General features: G+C 38.9%; 1 protein-coding gene across 1 annotated transcript; it reads right to left on the bottom strand.

The window, feature by feature from the left end:
* Positions 1-4248: 4248 nt before the first annotated feature.
* On the bottom strand, positions 4249-17095 carry STMN2 (stathmin 2). Its single transcript, XM_026049652.1, has 4 exons — positions 17005-17095; positions 16195-16367; positions 7251-7442; positions 4249-5409 (listed from the first exon to the last, which is right to left on the bottom strand). Exons 1-4 carry the CDS (start codon positions 17084-17086, stop codon positions 5350-5352), a joined length of 507 nt encoding a protein of 168 aa, XP_025905437.1. The 5' UTR covers positions 17087-17095; the 3' UTR covers positions 4249-5349.
* Between the last annotated feature and the right edge of the window lie 4590 nt (positions 17096-21685).

The raw sequence follows: 21685 nt of genomic DNA, 5'->3' as shown, positions 1-21685 counted from the left end.
TTTAGCCCCCGATATAGTAGAGGGTTTTGATGCCAGCTTTTATCACTGTTCCCTATATTCCCAAAGCTGCTTTTATCACCTCCTTGGTCTGTCTCCTGAACTGGCTGCTAGGAATTGTCTGTTGCTTTCAAGTCATGTCTGAGGCTGCATTAAAGCAGAATTTCTGATTATGGTGCTATGATGTATGCAATTCTGGCCACTCCTTGTTCCACACATACAAAGAAAATCAGCTCCTTTCAGTTTTATAGCTACTCATGATCTTGTCACTCATATTAAACTGAAGTCTTCAGATTTCAGACCCACCATCTACATTATATAAGGACCTAGCATAGCCATACAGCAGCTTAAATGGGTAGTCTTCTGAGACAGATCCTAGCAATACAGTCCCTAGGGGTTTTAGAAATCGTGCTGTTAATATTAAGACTGACCACTGCATGGCACTCTTGCACTAACATCACTGCAGCAGCCAGCCCTCAGACATCAGGGAGCGTATCTAAAATTCTCTTATTGCTTTGCAATACCTCTTCTGCTGTGTGGAGTTCTGCTTTCTTTTACAGCTGAAAGATGCTTGGAATGGGGGATGTGATGCAAAAAGGAAGCAGATCCTGCTTCTATCTTTGTAATGTTCTTTTTTTCTCTCCACCAAAAACCTAATGAGAGTATTTGATTAGATATAATGGGATTTGAAAAAGAAAAAAAAAAAAAAAAGATGGCATGGAAAGAGTTCTTGCTGCCTGAAGGGCATGTTTTAAGTCAGATCCCTCAGTTCTGGAGGAAGAGGAATAAATATTTCTCTTCTCTACATGGTTTCAAGTGCTCGTAATAAATCTCTTCTAGGTTATGAACAAGTGTGTGGCATGTTGTTGTACACCACTAAAGAAGCACAGAGATGGCTATGGAAAGGCTTGGATTTTGTTCGAAACATTCAAAAAATCATTAAATGTGATGATAAAGAAAAGAAAAATAAATAAAAGATTTGGACCAATGATAGGCTGAAATCCTAGCTCCAAAGCTTCTTGGCTTTGGAATATTTGGCTGAGCATGAATATTGTGGCTTCAGTTTGACCACACAAATTGTGATAGATCAGAAATGTTCCTGTCTGTTTGTTCAGCCCATGTTCCCATAGCAGCCTTGACATGGCCAATGGATTAACTGTCAGGAGGAAAAGATTGGAGGTCATTGTGCGACATGCTGAGACCATGGGTCAGAAACACTTTTCTTGGTGCTCAGCCCTAGCCTGCAGCTGAGGAATCACACATCCCTGTGAGATGAGGAGGTGTCTGCTCAATGTCACACAGGTGCTCTCAGATCCATTCCACTCCACTCATGGTAGCTGCTCTGCACTGCACCTTTGGTCATTCAAACCTCAGCGGATATGTCTGAGACCTGATTCAATTAATCAAAGAAGAAGTACTCTGTTTTTTCCCTCAAAACACTGAACACTTGCTTTTGAAAAAACAATAATTAAGATCTTCCATGTGTTACTTTATAATATATATTTAAATGGATGTTTGGGATATTACTTAACTTTGCAAAGAGATCTTTATTTTAAATCTCTGCATGACAGATCAGTTGCACAGATATGCAAAGCTGGCAACTGGGAAGTCAGTGCTAAGGGCTGGAATAATATAAGAAAAATGCCATTTTGCAGATCATCTTTGTGCTAACATATGTTAACTATGCAGATGGATTTGAAAAACAACTTTTGGAATATAACTATACCTTAACAAAATGAACTCTAAGCCCACAGTCTGTTACAATACATAGGTAAATAAAACAGGAGGAAGCATGTCCTGCAACCAACCCACACTGAGCTGTTATTCTTCAGTCCCTCTAGGCTGGTTTTAACACCAACCAAGCAGTACTTGACACCAGTCAAACAGCCCTGGTCTGGGCACAGCAAATGCCAGGGATCATCCTAAAAGACACATTGCATGTCGACATGCTCAGCATGTGAGCCTTGAGCATAAGGAGGCAAGCTGGGCTGCCCCCCAGCTGGGGCTCAGCACTGGRGTTTGCCCTTGGCTGGTCAGCAGACGTGGCCAGCCAGGCTAGTGGGACTGAGCTTGCATCATAGCCAGACCTTGCTAAGTAAGGAGGCAGGGGAGAACTAAGTGGATTGTCATAAAATCATAGAATCACAGAAGGCTTAAGGTTGGAAGGGACCTCAGAGGTCATCTAGTCCAACCCCCCTGCTCACRCAGRGTCACCTAGAGCACGTGGCACAGGGCTGCATCCAAGTGGAGAAAGGAACCCAAAGCCAATATGCTCTCGGATTGAAATGTAAGATTGATTTACATTTTTTTTTTTTTATTACTGTGGCTTTAACCAAGCTACAAAATTGAAAGAGCTGGTAACATCCAAATCCAAAGTCTGCYATTTGACTTCCTCTGTCAGGTTTGCTGAGGCAGTTTTGTCAGAACAACAGTAAACTCAACTTTTCATAACAGTTAGAGATTACTCCTCTTGTTATATGGTTCAGAGCTCATTGCACAACCACCCTGTAGCTTTGCATACAGGACAAGCCTTCCAGTGACATAACTTGCTTTTAAACTGGAATAGGTTGCATGGATCGGAAACTGCCTAATGCAGATCTGGAGCTTTTGGTCTATGTCTCTGAAATAACAAGTGACTCAACTTTCAATAAATCAGAAAAAGAATCCTTGAGATAATTATGGATCACCTCTCTAGTTTTAAACAGGATCGGATCCAATTTTATATCTCAGTGCTGCATCTCAGCAGCTTCCAKAGCTATTGCATGTTTTTTAATAAATCCCATAAATGAATCTTTTACCCTACAAATTAGTATATTAACAGCCACGATCTTGCTGCAGCTATAATGTTTGTGCCCATGGTCATATTCCTAACTTTTCTTTACCCAAATTCCTTTTTTTTTTTGAATTCCAGTGTTACATCAAAATTAAAGAGTGTGTGTATGACTAGTTCTTGTTTAATATATGTCACYTCCTTGCTAGAGATAATATTTTTAACATACATAGGCTTAGATTACCAAGCTGGGTGGAGTGGCCGACACACCAGAAGGTTGTGCTGCCATTTAGAGGGACCTGGACAGGCTGGAGAATTGGGCAGAGAGGAACCTCATGAGGTTCAAAAAGGACAAGTGCAGGCTCCTGCTCCTGGGGAGGAATAACCCCAGGCACCAGGACAGATTAGGGGTCGACCTACTGGAAAGCAGCTCCACGGAGATGGACTTGGGAGTCCTGGCTGACACCAAGTTAACCATGAGTCAGCAGTGTGTCCTTGTGGCCAAGAAGGCCAATGGGATCCTGGCCTGCATTTGGAGGAATGTTGCCAGCAGGTCAAGGGAGGTGATTCTGCCCCTCTACTCAGCTCTCGTGAGGCCTCACCTGGAGTACTGTGTGCAGTTCTGRGCTCCCCAGTATAAGAGGGACGTGCAGCTCCTAGAGAGGGTCCAGTGGAGGGCAACTAAGATGATTAAGGGACTGGAACATCTCTCGTATGAGGGGAGACTGAGTGAGTTGGGCCTGTTCAGCTTGGAGAAGAGAAGGCTGAGAGGGGATCTGATTAACACGTATAAGTTCATGAATGGAAAATGTAGGGAGGAAGGGGCCAAGCTCTTCTCAGTGGTGGCCAGTGACAGGACAAGAGGAAATGGGCACAAGTTGAAACACAGGAAGTTCCATCTCCAGGTGAGGAAGAACTTCTTTAYTGTGAGGGAGACAGAGCAGTGGAACAGGCTGCCCAGGGAGGTTGTGGAGTCTCCTTCTCTGGAGGTCTTCAAAACTCGCCTGGACATCGCCCTGTGCCCTGTGCTCTAGGTGTGCCTGCTTGAGCGGGAAGGTTGGACTAGATGATCTCTAGAGGTCCCTTCCAACCTTAAATATTCTATGATTCTGTGATTATATGGCAATGTTAAAAATAAGCTAAGTCTAAGTACTGGAAAAACATTGTGGGGTCAGTCCTGTATTAGCATAGAAATAGGCTTGACATATTAATAGGTCTTGCATTAAGTCTCATTTYCATCGTTTCAGGATTACAGGAGGTTTCCTCCTCAAATGGCCACATGCCAGACAAGTAATGGAGCAAGAGAAGAGACAAGCCCTTTTTCAGTTCACAGAACCCCAATTCTTTATTAATCACAGCTTGCTCACAATGACATACAGGAAAATAGCACTAATGAAGAGTAGAATATGCAGGCAGCAACCTCCAGGGGGGTAGGGACAACTTCAAAACTGCAGCTATTTTGGGGGTGATGTGTTGGGTTGGTGATACCGTACTTGGCACAAGCACCCTGTCTAGTCATTCCTACTGCTTCAGCCCTCTTAGCTCTACATGTCTGTCACTAGGTAGGGGTGACTAACATTGAAGAGTCATGTTGAATGGAAGTCAGCAGTGTCAAAAAAACTTAACTGGCTCATGGGTTCCAGGTGAAATATTCATTAGCCTTTTGTACCATTACACACGCAATATGGTAGCATCAGATGAGTATCATAGATCATGGCATCTACAGATAAAGCCACTTGATGCTATTATTTGCTCCATCAATAAATTTTCAAGTGGTGTATTAAGCTCACTTTACAATTAGCATTTGTATCATATAGAATTTGTCATAGCTTGATGGTGACAATGTTCCTCTTGAATTTGCCTTAAACTGACTTATCGCTGGCTTTCACATCTGATGCAAAGCAGTTTTCGCTGCCTCTCATCTCAAAAGGCAGAAGCAACAAGTATCGCAAGTGGTGATTTAACCTCCATTAGACAACTCCCTACAGAAACCTGTAGGGCAAATTGCATTTGCAGAAACTGCTTTTTAAGAGCCCTTTGTTTTGGGCACCTGGCTGGGAAGTCACAATTCCTGTCACCTAGCTACTTCTTTAACAAAGCTCATTGATGGCAAAGCGCTCTAGGTTATTAGGCAATGGCTGGTCTCTAGCACCATAGAACAACTACTGACCTCGTTGGTGGGTTGGAATGAGAGTCGCAGGGAATGGAGATAGACAAGAGGTGCTCCAAATGAACCGACCCAGCTAAGTCAACTGAGTGGGAATAGACAACATCAGAAGCCTGTTACAGGACATGTAAGATTATGAAATAACTTGCATAATGCAATACTTGTATTTTTTAACAAAAATGTAAGTATTTACAAAATAAGATCCAAGTTTTTTAAACATCAAGCAAATCATTCTGCAAAGAGACGCATTGTTTTTGTTTTTTTTTGTTTCCTTTTTAAAGTTTTTATTGAGTTCTTGATTTTTTTTTTTAAACCATGTCATACATTTCTCATACTGATATCTCATGATCCATAATAATATAGGCAGGGGGAGTTTACTAATGGTGGGGATGGGTCACATCCACCATTGCTGTTCTCAGCCAGACAATTCCACCTGGAGCTCCTTGTTTCTACGGACCTCTGCAGCATGCCTCTCCTGGAAAACATCAAGAAGGCAAAAATCAAACGTCTTTCTCATTCTGTATTCCCAGGGATGTCTCTGATTACAACCCCTTTAAGATTGTGCTCTTCAAATCTGTATAAAACTTCCAAGGCACAGTCTTATATCTGATATAGGCCTTACATCTSATTCTCAGCACCTAAAAGAATTTCCTTTTAAGGGTCTACACTGAGTGCTGGTGTTTGCTGCATAAAATGTGCCATATGGCCACTTTTCAACTTCCCAAATGTTACCAACAAATCAAATATAGAGAAGGATATATGGGCTTGAATTCCTTACTTGCACACTACATGCAGAAGACATGATAGTTACTATGTTATCTGTAGTTTTTATCAGTTATTTAGCAGAGTTTAGTTTCACCCAGTTGAGTCAATGTGTGTCTCAARTATCTCCTTAGACTGAATGATAGTTGTTCTCTTGGTACCTCCTCCAGCTCTGAGGCAGTAAGTGAGCTGCTAGCAAACTTCAGTGCTAAGCTCTTCTGTTCAGCTGCATATGCCGAGTTGACTTTTTTTGTTTGTGCAAATAGCAGTCACACAATGATTAATTTCTGGTCTATACAAAAATTCCAAAGATGTTATTGTCATGTTTACTCAGAAACATTCTTTGGATTTCATTCAAAGATTTACTGTCACATTTCGGAGGAAAAAGGGTTTAATGGCCTTAATGGCGGCCCTAATCTAGTACACAAGAGATGCTCTCTAGTACACAGAGATGCTCCAGCTGTCCTTCCCATTTTGTTTTAGTACCTCAAGGATGACTAACTGCTTTTTTCCTTTGTTTCCATAAGCTTTGGGTTATGAGCCTGCAAATAAAACTAATGAAAATATTGCCAACTAATTTGGCCACAGTCCTCCAGCAGAATAACTATCTAGTGTTCATATTCACTAGTAACATCATCTTTGTGAAAACTCTTGTTCTTTCCACCCCTCTGAAAGAATACATTTGTACCCACTGAAGAAGAATGGGCGATTGCTGGAAGGTTCTCAAAATGAAACCYTTTTTCACTGAAAACCACTGTGAGAGATTTTCTGACTATGCCTCTTTGCTAGCATATTAGACAGTTCATTTTTAACAAGACCAAGTAATCATTCYTGAAGAACCAATTAAAATCACTACTATATCTTTAACTACAGTTTTCCTTTTCTTGGTTGAAAGGGCTGCTTTGGGAAGAACACATTCAGTCCTGCACTGTGGTGTTTGGGATTTACCTSTTTGCCAACGGGAAACCAAATCTCTTTTTAGCTCTACCAAATCTCTTTTAGAGATTTACTCTCTTTGAGTTACATGACTTACAGAAGATGTATAAAAAAGGCTTTTGATACATAAGAAATCTTTTTCTCCCCTCTCTTTTTTCATCTTTCCCCTCTGAAAAGCCAAGAACTAAACCAACATTACAATTGTCTGATTTCGTCACTGACCTTTCTTAAAAGCCAAATTCTAAACACAAGTGACCTTTAATCTGTTCACAGTGCCTTCCTATAAGCTAGAAAATCAACACTTCTTTGGCTTTCCTTTCCCTTTTAACACTGGACCTTTGCCTTTGAAAGTCAGCAGGAATAAGGACATGGATCTCAACTGGCACAAAAACCCCAGACCAAGATCAAGAAGAGGAGCAGGGAGCAGCAGTGTTGGTAATATGGATATAGGAAAGTTCAGTCTCTTTCAGAAGTGAGTTGTGTTTACAAGTCAGGGGCTCTGACTTGTAAAATCCCTCAGCTTTATCAACTTAGAAAAGAGCTACCCCATGCTGTCTCCTAAAACTATTGATTAGACTTTCCTCTCTAGCATATTGTGAGGAATAATGGTACAGGTACCTTTTCTTGGAGACGTTCAATAAGAGCAGCTAAATTAGCTTCACGGTTTTCTTTGATCTGTTCCATTTTCAGTATCAGCTTTTCCTCTGCCATTTTGCTGAAGTTATTGTTCTCCTCCAAGGCCTTTTGAAGCACTTCTCGCTCGTGTTCTCTCTTCTCTGCCAGATGTTTCAGCACCTGGGCCTCCTGGGACTGGAAACAGCAAGACACGTGGCTGAAAGGAGTGTCTCACAAAACACGTACGTGGAGCAAAAATCTCCCAAAGGGCATTTTGGACACCGTACAAAGTTTGCTTTTCTGTTGTTACATTCATTGCTCGTATAAATCACTTCTGTATATAAACAGGATTAGTTTCAGTCACAAAGGCAGCGAAGTGTCTGGAGCGCGTCTCCTAGCAAGCAACACTGTCGTGTGCCATTGCCTTTCCTTGCCTGCTTGCTCCACTAGCCATGAGCACTTTTGTGGGAAGTGATAAGGGCCTGAGGGCTGAAGCTATGCACGGTGGTAAAAAGGAGGTGTCAGAAATGGAGGTGCATTTTGCCTTGGTTGAATTTCTCTTGAAAGTACGTGATTGAATAGTCATTAGAGGCTTTGACGCCTACCCTTATAGCTAAACACGAGCTAAACAGCTAAACATGAGCTGTTCAGACAGTGTTTTCTTTCCATTTTATTTGTTTGGCTCCACTTCACTGATAACAAAGGGGGAAGAAGAAAAGGATTTTGTTCTATAAAAAATACCCAAATCCCACAATTCTTACTTAAAAGCTTATGTTTTGCAGGGAAGATGAAAACAGGATGTAGGAATTAAATGCAGCTTATGCACAACACTGTGCTATTCTTCATTCTAAATGCATTATTCAGAATTATAAGCTTTGCTACTTATTTTAAAGCAAGTTACTAACATGAAACCACTAATTCTCAGAGAGAAGCMAAAGAGCTTGTAGTGTTGGGCCCATCCTCTAAGCAAATCTAGTCAAAAAGATAATATATTTCAGGAGGGTTATTTGGAAGTGATAAACACCATGTTATGCTTTTGGATAAAATAAATTAAAGGGAGTATTAGAAACAAAACAGAAAATGAGGAATGGAATAAGGCTCTGGGAAGCTGTGTGGATATTTCAGTGCAGATCACAACACATTGTTGCCATTGTTATCTGTAAAAAATTAATTCAAGGCCTGAATTAGGGGGTTTAACCAATAATTACGATCTGTTATCTTATTAATCTTATTAATAAGATCTTATTAATTTCTATTTGGGTGGTTTCAGATGCATTAAAAAGCCTGCAATTCCTTTGCATGAGTGAAACCCAACTATGGGGAGAAGAAAAACATTTTAATAGAAGCAAGATGTATATAAAACCAAACGTACTGACAAGGCAGGTTAATCAGATTCTAGAAAAGCCTGCAAAAGCCAGGCAGAATATCTTGCTGCAAGACACTCAAGAAAAATATATGTTGCTTTAAAAGTCTATAATGGCTTGCTTGAAATCAGAAGGGAAAGTTGCTTTTGCAAATATTGGCCATTTACTGTATTTGCTCTCATCTCTGGTTTGGCTCCAGTTAAGGGCTCAAAGCAACATTTATGTGGGATCTCTAGAGCACTTACAGATGGGAATGACCMCCTAGTTTGCTCTGTACCTAACAAGGCCTCCTTCTTGTTTTGCCTCCCACTGCTGAGCAGGAACATGCCGAGTAGCAAGTATTTCTCAGTGCCTGGTCTCATGCAAAATAAATGTTGTGCAGGCCAAAGGGTGCAGGCAAGTGAGAACAGAAAGCCCCCAGATCAGATCAGCCAAGAGGAGGGAGAGCTTTGCTGAAAGGGAAAGGGAGGAAAAGAAGACAAAGCCAAAGACRGCTCAGCAAAGAAGGAATTTTATAGGCTGATTCAAAAATAATAACCATTATACGTCTCCAAATTAAATAAAACTAACAATAGTTTATAGTAAATTTTTAAATAATTATTACTATAGTTACTGATAATAAATGAGTTATTTTTGAGCAAATATTTGCTTCCAATTATTTAGCCTTTAATGTTTTTTTAAGGATTGGCCTTCCTCAAAAAGGAAAAAAGTAGCTTTTAAACACTTTGTGTACAACATAAAAATCAAAAAAAAAATGAATACCTTCAGCCATTTTAATACTTTTTAAGCAACAAGAGTGGCTTAACTTGACCTGTGCTTATTGTGGGAAGTTCTTCCCACAATTTAGCATTTTATTTTTTATTTACTATATAATGGCAATGCTACATCCACTTTCAAAAAAAATTACCATCATTAGAATTTGTTTGCTGGTATGACTTTTGGGGACTCTTTGCTTAAATGATTCCAAAGAAATTTTGATAATTTAAAGAAGTATTTCCTTTCCTGATATGAGTTTGAATAGAAAGATGTTAATTGTAATGTCGTTTCCCATGAAGGTTTTGGGGAATGACTTCTTATTTTGAAAGTCTAGCATCTCATGACATTTAATATATAAATATATCTGTTAGAAAATAAAGCATTTCCGAGTTGAAATAATATGCCTTTACAGAACATATCCAGAACCAAAGATAAGGTTTGCACTGTGCCTATAAGTAACATCTTGGAAAGGTGAATTGGTTTGCAATGGGAGATATCAAAAAGTCATTGCGACTTTGGGATATTTATCCATTTCTCAGGATTTCTTTTCTTCCTTTTAGATGCTTTGTCTTTTGGACTAGTTTTTATTAGCATAAATCTAAGAAAATGGTGAAAAATCAAAGTCCCATATCTTAATACACACAGTTCTAGAGGCTACCTTTGGAGACACCACATTCAGAACTAATTGGGCCACTAATGAAGAAAAATCTCATCCTCTAGTTCTGTATTTACAGAATGTAAATTGCATTGGCACTAGTAAGGTCTGAATGAAAGCTAAACCAGGCCTCAGGAATTCACTGTGCACTCCTAACATGATTTTCTTTTATGATATGCCTTGAAATATGTTCTTTTTGCTCAGTTAAAATGTTCAAGGCACCCCAGGTCTGGTGCAAAATAGAGAGAGAGAGAGAAAGAAAGAAAAAAAAGAAAAAAAAAAAAAAAGAAACCAAATCCCCAGGGCAGAGTTTCATTTAAATTCATACTGTAAACTCCTTGAATGCCAGTGTACACCGGCTGTGTCTGCCCATTTCCCTTGTGCTCAGATCATTTTTGCAGTCCCCTCCTGACATTTCTGGAATAGAATTGACATGTTTTTGTTCTGAATTGTGCAATGATTATCCATTTCAAACACATTTGGCAAAAGAACATGACCACCCTGTCTGTTCAAAGTCTACTACCCATCCAGAAAGAGCTAAAATGAATGACCCCTGATTCTTAGTGTAATAGCCCCTTGCTTTGTTGCTTGTGCTGGCATTTAGCCACCGTGTTTGGATGGCCATGGTCTTGACATGGGATTCCAGCAGAGGGAAAAAAATATTTGTTATCAAGTTTATTCTCAACATTGTGATGTACAAATTGCTAGAAATCATATTCCCCAATCCCTGATCGTCCATTTCCAGTACACTTGCAATTGGCCCATGATAAATGCTTCTCATATAGCTATTAATTTTCCTCTAAAATAAATTTATAACTCTGAGAAAATGAGTAAAAAAGCTGGAAACAGTATGAAAGATAAAAGCACTAATAAGGAGGAAAAGAGAGAAGAGAGAAAACAAGTGAGGAATAACTCACTGACTTCTTAAGGGCTTAATAATGCAGTTACAGTTGCGGTCTCCAATGCTCAATGCTGAGGAATGAAAATGTTGTAAAGCATTCATGATAGAGATACTTTTGCTCCCAGAAATGTAATAATGCAGCACAAAGATGGCTAATACAGGCAAACATCTTATGGCCTTCATCTCATATTTCTGAAGTACTATATGCCCCACAACTGAGGTCGGCAGAGATGCCTGCTTCTAAAGAAAATCTGAATAGTTGATCAGATATAGACGGAGAGAGCTAAGCACTCACTTTAGGAGCAAAATTAACTGCAGAAATTGGCTTTGGACTTGCAATATTTACTTTTTAAGTAGTGCTTACAGGAAGAAAAATCTACTTGTCTGAGGACCAGGTACTTTTATTTTCTCACATTTATCTTTTTAACTTGTACACTCAAATATTGAACACATTTATGCAGAGATAAAATGAACCAATTATTCTTACAGCCAGAAAGTGGGCTCAGGTAATTGCTTTTAAACTAGCGATTTTCTGCTTGAATGCATTCACCTKACTATTTTAGATATTAGGATGTATGAGGTAGACTATCCAGTTATGAGAACTCTACTTTCAAAACACGATATTCATTCACTCACTGGATTTTTTTAGATTAAGACATTCAGTGGAAGCTGCATTAAATCTGATATGCCTCAGTGTATTTTATATTTAAAAGATACTATTAATGGATCAGACTGTGCATAGACAGGATTAAAGCCTTCTACTGTRATGTAAATGCCAAGTTAAAGCCTAAGTATTAATCAGAAAGAAATGATGACTTGAAGCAGTGACATTTTCAGAGGAAACAATATATTCCGGCTCACCCCTTCCTCCACCCCCGTCCCCTCCCTGCCACGAAAAAAAAACATAGGTAAAGGAATAGTGTCAAGTCGGATCTCCCTCATTGGACAAGCTCTTTGAATCTCTGTTCCTCGCTGGAGTGCACTATTTTTATAGTATATAATTGATATATAATAGATATACTTATTGTATAACATAACATAACATAACATAACATAACATAACATAACATAACATAACATAACATAACATGGGAGCCTCTCCTGGCAGGTGATAAGGGGACAGTTATGTCCCCTTATTTTTTGTTTTGCATGAGAAATTGCCAAGTGGCTTGCAGTTTTGGGCAGCCATTACCAAATTAGAGACAAAGAACTATAGGCAACACTATGAGGTAAATGAAAATGGGACAAAAACACTTCGGTTTTAATGCTGACTCCACAAGTATTGCTGGAATCTTTTCATAAAGCAGTTGCACTTCATTTTCTGCTTTTGTACTTTGTCTCCACACATCCACAGCCAAATAATAGGTAGGCAAAAAAGGAGGCAAATGCCTTGGATGGTGTCTCTCCTCCCAGCTTGGCTTTCTCACTCACAAACTTGAAAGGAAATGAAAGAGGGAAGTAGGAATAACATGGAAGAACATAGCTTCTCACTCATTTGAGGAAGGGAATATTTTGTGCCCAGTATATGCCAATGCTTCATGCACAGCCAGCTGCTTGACTGAATTGTCTTGGAGGCTTTGCCTTGAGAACAAATGTTTAAACTTTCATTATTTTCTAAGCTCTGGATCCAGAATTATTTCATTTTAAAGCACAAAGGTCTCTTCCACGGGATCTTCCTCCATGAAGCATTGGCATATACTGCTTAAAGGTTAATTTTTAAAATAAAATTTTTAGTATGAATTCTGATGGATGCCATTTAATGCTGTGGTGGGTCAGCAAGTTTGGTGCTGAGCTGAGAGCCCCARGTAGCCAAGTGAACTTGCCCAGGCTGGGTGGCAGAGTGGGAGCATCTCACAGAAATATAATAATGGCATTAAAACCACATACTGCTGTAAGCGTAGAACCAGCAGCATGAAAATTAAAAAATATGGCTATTCTTTGGCATTCTGGGTGGTGCTAAGCGCTAGGGACTAGCCTGATTAAATTTCATACACATACAAAGCAGCTAAGAGGATTTAATTACATATAGTTTCTCTCCTATAATCCAAAAACTAGTAGAAATAGGCATCCCTCTAGAGTTTCATTTTCATGGTAATAAGTTGAATAAAGGCAATAAAGATATATAATTCAATGTAGGGCTTTTGAAGTCTGTGAATCCAATGTAATAGCTAAATATTCAGGGCCAGTGGGTAGAAATTGAGAAATGCTAAATGTTCTTTGAGGAATAAACACACTCCTAAAAAATGATGGGATAATAATGGCATACTCTAAAGAGGATTCTATAAATGGAAAGAATGAATCTATAACTAGACAAAATGGGTCTTGCTATGTGGTGCAAAAGAAAAAAAAATAAACTCCCATGAATCCAGATTGATCTGAGAGAAAGAGGTCACTAAGAAGGACTGTTAAGTGAGGTAAAATGAACAAACTTGGAGGACAAATTGAAGGAGGACTGTATACGTGTATGAAGAAGTATTGAACGATAAACAGGAAATAGCATTAATAGGAGACTGCTAAAGTGCATGGATTGATGTAGATTTTCTCACAGGGATTTGAAAATTTATTAATGAATACTGTCTAATTAACAGAGTCTAATTTTTAAGCAGTGTGAAATCAATTAGTACTTTTTCAAAAATGACAATTCTCATCCATTCGTTATACTTGATTTTAATTAGATATATASTGGAGGAACATGATTTAGACTGGATATGCCTGAGAGCTATGGTGCACAGACGGGAAAGTGTGATARCAACTGCCATCCATGCTAGATCTCAGAAAAAAAATATGCTTGGTTTGTCTRGCAGCAGAAAGTGGAAGATGCCTGGGGAAAGTGTAGCTGAAGTTCAGCCTGGTCTTTCTGTTCATATTTCTTTGTCATTTCCAGCTGTCATCAGGTTATATGTTTTCTGAGCCAGAAATTGCATCCATTTTGTCATTTTCTACAAGGCAGTGCTCCATGAATTTTGCAATTCTATTTTCAGATAGCTAATATGGTATTATCCTCTAAACATCTTGTGGCAGCAAATCCAACACTTTGATTAACTCATCTCTGTGTTTTGAACTTGGTCTCAGGTTATTTCATCGAGTGTTTCTCCCTGTCTGGATTGTGCGAGCCATAATATGATTGTTCCTTTTCTTTGCATTACCATTTAGGCCTTTATAGACTTCTATTTTACCTTCCACCTATTGTGTGTTCCCAGGGAAGAGTGGGGGGACTATTTAGTATATCCTCTTGTGGATTTCTCTTCCTCTGTTTTCTTTTTTTTTTTAACTTTCTCTGAACTACAGCCTTTCAGACTCAAATTCCAAGGCAATCTTTGAGATATAAGAACACCAGGGATTTTATGGGTTATGTAATGAGATTTCTGCTTTATTTCTGTTCCTTTCCTAACAATTTCTGCTGCAGTGATGATGTGGAGGGTCTTGTCTATCAAAATAATTCAGTTAATTATGTATTCTTTYGTATGAAGGGAAGGAAATGGCTGTGTTGTTATCACTGATTACCATTAAYGATTTTTCCTTTAGGAGAAAAACAAACAGTAATCAATGAAAATAAAAGAAATGAAATTTCTGGGACATACAGTTCATATTTTCTACTAAGTATATGCATAATATTGGGTTTCTTAATTGCTTCCATTTCTTCTGTCTCCATTTCTTTATTTAAGTATWTGTCTTCAGGACAGAGGCATTTCACTGATTTAGAGTCCTTGGAGTATATCATCATTTGGACATGTGAATGTCCATTTTGCTGGATAGGTACTAGAGGAAATGCATATTATTTTCATATATGATAAAATCCTTGTACTAAGACATAAAGAAGTAAAACTGAAAGAAGCAATATTATTAATGTTTATAAATTAAAAACATTAATTCTTGCAATACTAAGGCAGCAGGAATAGCTGCTTCATCATTGCTTCAGTATTCAGCTAAGTTCAAATGAGTGAGTTTCAGAACAGTGAGGTTCCACTGAAAATTAAAAATAAAAGGTCAGGCATTTGGTTAAGTGTCAGTAGTCCAGAAACAGTGGATCAATGCATTACTCCATTGATGCTCTCCGAAGTGACCCATTGATCTGGCACGACAGGAGTGAGAGAAGAACAGAGAACTTTTTTTTTCATGCCAGGAGTTGCTTCTTGTGGTATCTGTGGTATGGCTGATGTACCTGAACATTTCTAGACATTTTTGCCCATGTCTGGAAAAGATTCTGCAAACTTCATTTTTAACTGCTGAGACAGATTTGCCACAGAATAATGTGAGCTGATTGTTACAGCAAGGCCCTCCCTGCTCTACCCTTATGCCATAGCACAAGGAAATGGGTTACCTTGCACAAAGGATTATCAGGACTGGAGTGTTTTTGTGGCCTTTGTAGCCAGCCATGACTTYCCCGCAAATGGTGCAACACAGTATAAAAAGCTGCCCCATGCAGAAGAGCACCAATTTGAGATTTAAAAAATCAGACTGCCAATGTGAGCTTCCTGTTAGCTTCTCCTGTCATCCTCTGACCTATGTGAGCTACCATTTGGTCTTTTATTTTCAGAGGRAAAAAAAAAGTAAAAGTAAAGAAGCCAAAAAGGCAAGCAAACAAAACAAAAATGCAGTCTGAGCTAGTTCTGACTAAGAACAAATATAAATCTGTCCCAGAGAATGTTTAACAGGAGTTCAAAGTAAGATGTCTTTGATATCACAAGAAAATACTTGTTCTGTAGCTAATCCTACAAGGTCAACATCCAGGACTATTCAGAGTGCTACTAGCAGTGCTTTCTTAGCAGCTGTGCTATGTTTGCATCCTTCAGGAGCACGGGCTGGAGCACTCTGCATTCAGGGATGACTCTGCATCTTGCACAAAGCAGACATTATAGCTGCSTATACATTCTGATTAATTTCCATAGACACCACAATGTTTCTATATCTGGTAGCCTGAACAGTGGCTTTTTGATTGCATATGCCTCTCTTAGATACCTGAAGATTGCAATGATTTTCAGCAACTATTATATATGGTCTCATTACAACCTTATACACAGAGTAAGCCTGTGTATTGGAATTCCCTTGGGCTTCTATACAAATCGAAGCTATAGAGAAAAAAAGTAGAAAAATAGAAAGCTATTTCTATTTTATGACCCATACCCCAAAACATTAAAACAAATAAAGTTTGCTAGCAAAATGAYGGAAAAAAAACAGGTAATGCAAAACATACCAACAGTTATGAAACTTGGCTGTTATTGCATACATGAATTTGGGCATAATTCTGAATATTCTTGTAAGAAAACATACCTTTCTCCTCTCCTCTGCAGCTTCCAGCTTTTTCTGGATCTCCTCAAGAGAGAGTTCTTTCTTCTTTGGAGAGGCTAAAGTTCGTGGTGCTTCTGAGACCGGAGATGGTGGCTTTAGGATCAGCTCAAAGGCCTGGCCGGAGGCACGTTTGTTGATCTGTTTAACTTCCATGTCTGCATAGGAAGGTGAGAAATGGTAAGCTCTTTCATACTGCACTGATATCGAGGAGAGAAGCAGCACAGATAGTAGTTTAGGATCAGAGGTGCACACAAAATATTTAGCATCTTTGCCTTTGCCAGTTTAAATGAAATGGCAGATTATGGGCTGAAAACAGTCCTCGGGAGAGGAACATTCCATTTGATCTGTTATAGTTTACTTTTATCTTCTAAAGATAAAAAATTACAGTAGTTTTGGAAATTTACTGGGGCTCTGTGTCATTCCAACCCTCTGAAATAAATGACTAAACTGGTTAATGCTTTAAGCATGCTTTTATATTTTCTTGTTTTCTTCAAGCATTACATTAGCTGTGAAGATCTCAAATGGAATGCATTTCCCTGGGTACTAAGAAAAGTACAGGTCAGCATTAGAGGGCTTGCTACAGCAGTTTAGTTAGTAGGCATCAGCAACAAATATCTAGCAACAGGAGTAATACTCAGTCAATAGAAACTAATAGTCAAAACCAGCAAATAACTGTTAAATCAGCAAAATATAAGTAGACTAACATTAGATACCGGGAGAGTGAACTGAGTCATTTCCCAGGATGAGCACATTATCTGACATGAAAGGTGATTTCCAATGGAAGTTACTCACCATCATACTTATAGATGTTCATGTTGCGAGGTTCAGGGTAAAAACAAGAGCAGATCAGAGAGAGCATGGACAGCTCCTTCATCTTTTCCTTGTAAGCTGAAAAAAATACACCTTGTTAGCACACTTCACTTTTCCAGTTCTTAGTGAACATCTAACTGAGATGACTGGCTAGTGACCAGCAAATTTGCTTTATCATCCACCCATTAGGTTTCTCTAGGATGTTTTCTTTCCATTAGTATTTCTTCTAAACACRGAGCCTTTATCACTAGACAAATATGATATGCTCAATACTGCTGAGACTGCTTCTTGTCTCTCACATGACTTCAGCCTCGACTCTAACATACACAATCCCTTTCAGTTTATGGAAAGTGAGAAAGTGAGTTTTCTACCAGGAAATGTGTTTGATATTGGAATAGTGCCATGACCTCACTGTGTCTTGGCAGGTGGAAACAAACGAAGCTCTTTTATAAATTCTACGATATATCCAAGTACAATATAGAAAAGCTCCAAAACTATGTGCTGCAGCACAGGCAGATCCTGAAAACATTATCTTTTACAAATGAAAATGTCATCCAGACAATTAACAATAAAACTAGATATATAGATAAATTTATAAAATTCTTAGCATGAGAGTATAAGAGTACATATAATTATTTGGGACAGAAAAAGCTTTTCTTTCTGCACATACTGACCAAAACAATTTACTTCCATATTCATTTGTAGTTACTTAATCTGATACAATAAATACCCTTAAGATTTACCTTTACTATCAGTGCATATTCCAATAATAGCTACAGAATGCTATCGTAGACTGAGGAGTATGTCTAGAAATGGCTATACCAATACTCAACCATTATATAACGCTTTGCATTCACTCTTAACAGTTACTATAATCCCTGCTTGTAACGAGGAAAAACAGAAAGATGTTTGGTAGGCCAGTGTCAGATCCCAGACTAAAACTAGCTTTCTAGAATCCTAGTGCAATACTGTAGCCACTGACCACATTTATAAACCATATGTATATGGGACTGCTCCAGAAACCATCCTGACACACACAGATCCCTGCTACTCCTGAATGTGCAGCTACAGAGGAAGATAAAGGTTGCTGCTAGCATGTGAAAACGTCTTAAAATATAATGGTGKCCGAAAGCATTATAATTAATAGACTGGACCAAATTAATCCTTGRCATTACTGAAATCAGGACATCCCTTGATCTTCAAGATTCTTATGAAATTGCCATTTAGCCTTTGAAAGCTGTTAGGTGGTGTTCAAGGTCATAGTACTTGAGCGATTCTTGAGTAATACATAAATACAGGATTAGATTTCTGTTAGCGGATGAGCTACTAATGAAGCTTTGGAAGGAGGGGAGATCTTAATGATGGAACACTAGATAATCCACCCAAAAGACAGTTTTGCACAAACCATTGGCAGAAGCCAAGATCAAGACCGTGTTCAGTAAACTGAGGTTGTCATGGACACTTGGAGTAACAGGTGCTTCCTTTGATACTTCAGCATAAACCTGCTCTGAACACTCAAAAAACCTCTGGAGAGAAAAGTGACATCAACTTGATGCCTGTTAATAGTTAAACATATTAGTGTCAAGTAAAGCATAATCTAAGGTTTGCAGAAAAAAAATCTGATACCCATTCAGATAATTTCAGATATACTTATCAGAAATGTGCCAATCACTTCCATCTTCCTGTCAATGACATTTATAAGAGCATTTATTCATGTCCCATGAAATACCCAGTGGATTCACTCCTCAGTGAATAGAATCCTTTGAGAAATTAGAATGGTTAAGGAAGCATCCCCTGCTCTAAAACTGCCAGACAAAGTGGTTCATTTAGACCCTCATCCAACAAAGCATTTAACGGGATGCTCAGTTCCAAGCACCAGTCACAGCTGTGTAGTTGTCCTTCGAGGAGGGCTTCTCCAGCCAGTTGCCCACAGCACCAAACTGCACCGTGTTCCAGCCATCTGGGTGGTGGGCACACGTGGGACCTTGTGGCTTTGTGCACTACAGCAGAGCCTTAGGCCTTTATCCAGAAGGCACTTGGAGCTGCAGTTCCCAGGAAGGCTGCTGAACATACAGAAAGCAGACTTGTGGTTGCCTGTTAGGGGCAAGGACATTGGTGTCACAAGCTAAGAGATCAACGTTCTTGAAAGCTTGAATTATTGTCATAAAATAACCTGGAGGTATCTTTATAGAAAGACTTGTAAAGAGATGCCCTAGGAATCCTGCTTTTTGGGGCCTTTGGTATTATGTTTTATTTTTGCTTGACATTGAATATTTCTTGTTTTTTAACAGTATCTAAAACAATTAGAGAAAGATGTTTTTTTCCCAGCTTGTCCTCTGCAAAACATGGCTTGAGAAAGATAGGAGTGTGCTCTGCTCTCTCCTGTCAGTGTGAGAGCTGCTCTGACAGCACAATGGCTCTCCTATTTCCTTCTGGCCACTGCCAGAATTAGGGTGAAAGCACTTTCCATGCTTTACAAGCATGACATTTTCTTTTTCCACGGTATTGATTTAGTCACTATTTGCCCTAGAAAGTCCTTYGGCCATAGTTAAAATTCGGCGTGGCTGCCCAGAGCACGTTGTGGGAGCTGCTGCAGCCCTGGAAACGAAGCAGCATGTGGATAACGCTGCCAAGAGCAGGGAAGGATTCCTACTCGGCCTCGGGCAGCCGTCACGACGACATGTACCGCGTTGCATGGCTGCAGTGCGGATAACACCACGCTGCCTTTTGGCGGATTAAGGGTTGAGGGCCTCAAGGGAATTAAGACCTGCAGACTTCCTCGGGTGTCCAGCTCCTTCTTGGATTGCTGTACACAGAAATGGAGCAGTGCTTTTTGCCAAGACACAAACAATATTTGAGCAGTCTTGTTAGAGGCACTGGCTGGTGCCCAGTAGTTCACAGCTGAACAGGGAGCTGAATCGGAGACCTAAGGAGCGAGAGCTGCAACCATGCAAGCATGTTTCCTTAGAGAGCAAATATTTCCAGTCCCATTCACTCTTAGGCCACACGACCAGCTGCATTACTTCTATGCAACATGCACAGGATCCCAGTGTGTAACTGAAATAAGCACAAAAATCATGTCTCTTACAGAGGAGCTTTTAAAAATTGATAAAGAAAATCAGTAATTGCAACAAAATTTATTTCCCAAGTGTGTTGGGGAATGGCTTGCTCCTTGTGCAGTCATGCACAGGTACATATCACTACATTAACTTTGCAAGTTAAATGAAGGAAAGAAAATGATGTTAACGAAGGAAAGAAAATCGTAATAATACAAAAGCTTTGATAGACAAATTACCAGGAAAGAACAATGTTGACAAAAGACTGCAAGACAATCTTCTTAGTCATATATAACAAGATTTAAGTGTTGAGATGCATTAAAAGCTTGAAAGGCAGACAGAAAAAAAACACAGAATTTTGTTAAAACTAAAAATGATTTTAATATTGGCAATTCTTGCAGTTCTGCTGTGAATATACTGGTATTTACAGATCTTAAGTTTTGTCATTTTGTGAAATGTTATCTAAAAGCTTTGATAACCTCAGTGAAATAGAATGGTCAGAATGATCTGAAACTCATAAATGCACGAGTGTTTCTAAATGAGACCCAAAAGCATCTCCTTAATATTATGGCTTTAAGMTAATCTCACTGCTTCCTGAAAATTATGTCACTGTTTTTAATAGTCATGTTTAGATACTCTGAAGCCCCTCCTTACTTTGGATGGGCATTCCCATGCTCTTTCTTTGTGTACTCTGCTTCCTGATCCAGAGAAGATCTGGAGACTTTCAAGATGCTACAAATCTGCATTAACAAGCAGGGAGGCACAGCAGAATAGGATTAAAATTAAAGTCAGAAACCAGTTATTTGCTGTTGGCAAAAATACAGAGATCAGGGAAAACACTAGTATAACCACCCTGTCTGCTCTCATATGTTATAAAATAGCTATAGGGATTTTTTTACAGAATACAGTGTAACATGAAAATTTGTCCTGACTACAGTGCAATTTGGGTCACATTTTGTTCCTTGGCTAAACACAGTTAGGACAGATTGCTGTGTCACAGCAGAGATCATTATTCATAACCAAATCTATTTTTAGCACACAAAAGCAGAGAAATAAGCATAACTATTACTTATAATTAACATCTGATGAATGCAAATCTGTTGATTCCTTCTGCCTTATTAAATCCAGGCCACAAATAATAAAATGTTATTGATTTGTGACATTTCAAGTCCTAGCCAACTAACCACTTGAGGTTTTTCTCATCTATAGGAGAAACAGAAACCATCACAGAGAACAGAGAATAGAGAACAGAGCCCAGCTCAACAATCCCTGTTAGGCATCCATGAAAGAGTCAGCTTTCCAAGATAAATTCTAGTTACTGAACTGAAATCCTACTTTTTTTTTCTTTCTTTTTTTTTTTTTTTTATTTGTAAAATACTGGCAGAATAGGAAATAAGATTAGATGAAGCATGAAATGAAAGGTACAGAAGATCTATTACAGCTGTCTTTTACATCGATTTCTCAGGGATGTTACTGACAAAGTGATTTGTTTCAAATATCACTTGGTTAATGCTCCCTTTGAAGTGCTAGAGATTTTGTTTTGTAAATGAAATGCTTTTAGACATGAAAAGCTATGTTATTTTCTGAAGACCAAAGCACATAATCTG

Source organism: Nothoprocta perdicaria, unplaced genomic scaffold (genome assembly GCF_003342845.1).
Source record: "Nothoprocta perdicaria isolate Ctin4 unplaced genomic scaffold, notPer1 scaffold_60, whole genome shotgun sequence".
Taxonomy (NCBI): domain Eukaryota; kingdom Metazoa; phylum Chordata; class Aves; order Tinamiformes; family Tinamidae; genus Nothoprocta; species Nothoprocta perdicaria.
The sequence above is the reverse complement of the archived record's forward strand: the minus strand, read 5'-3'. Positions and strand labels throughout refer to the sequence as shown.

Excerpts from the sequence above, each read along its gene's own strand:
- STMN2 (XM_026049652.1), bottom strand. The coding sequence starts at position 17,086 with ATGAAGGAGCTGTCCATGCTCTCTCTGATCTGCTCTTGTTTTTACCCT. Across the intron at positions 7,443-16,194 it reads CTGCAGAGGAGAGGAGAAAG|TCCCAGGAGGCCCAGGTGCT; the intron begins GTATGTTTTCTT and ends TGCTGTTTCCAG. Across the intron at positions 5,410-7,250 it reads TTGAACGTCTCCAAGAAAAG|GAGAGGCATGCTGCAGAGGT; the intron begins GTACCTGTACCA and ends GATGTTTTCCAG.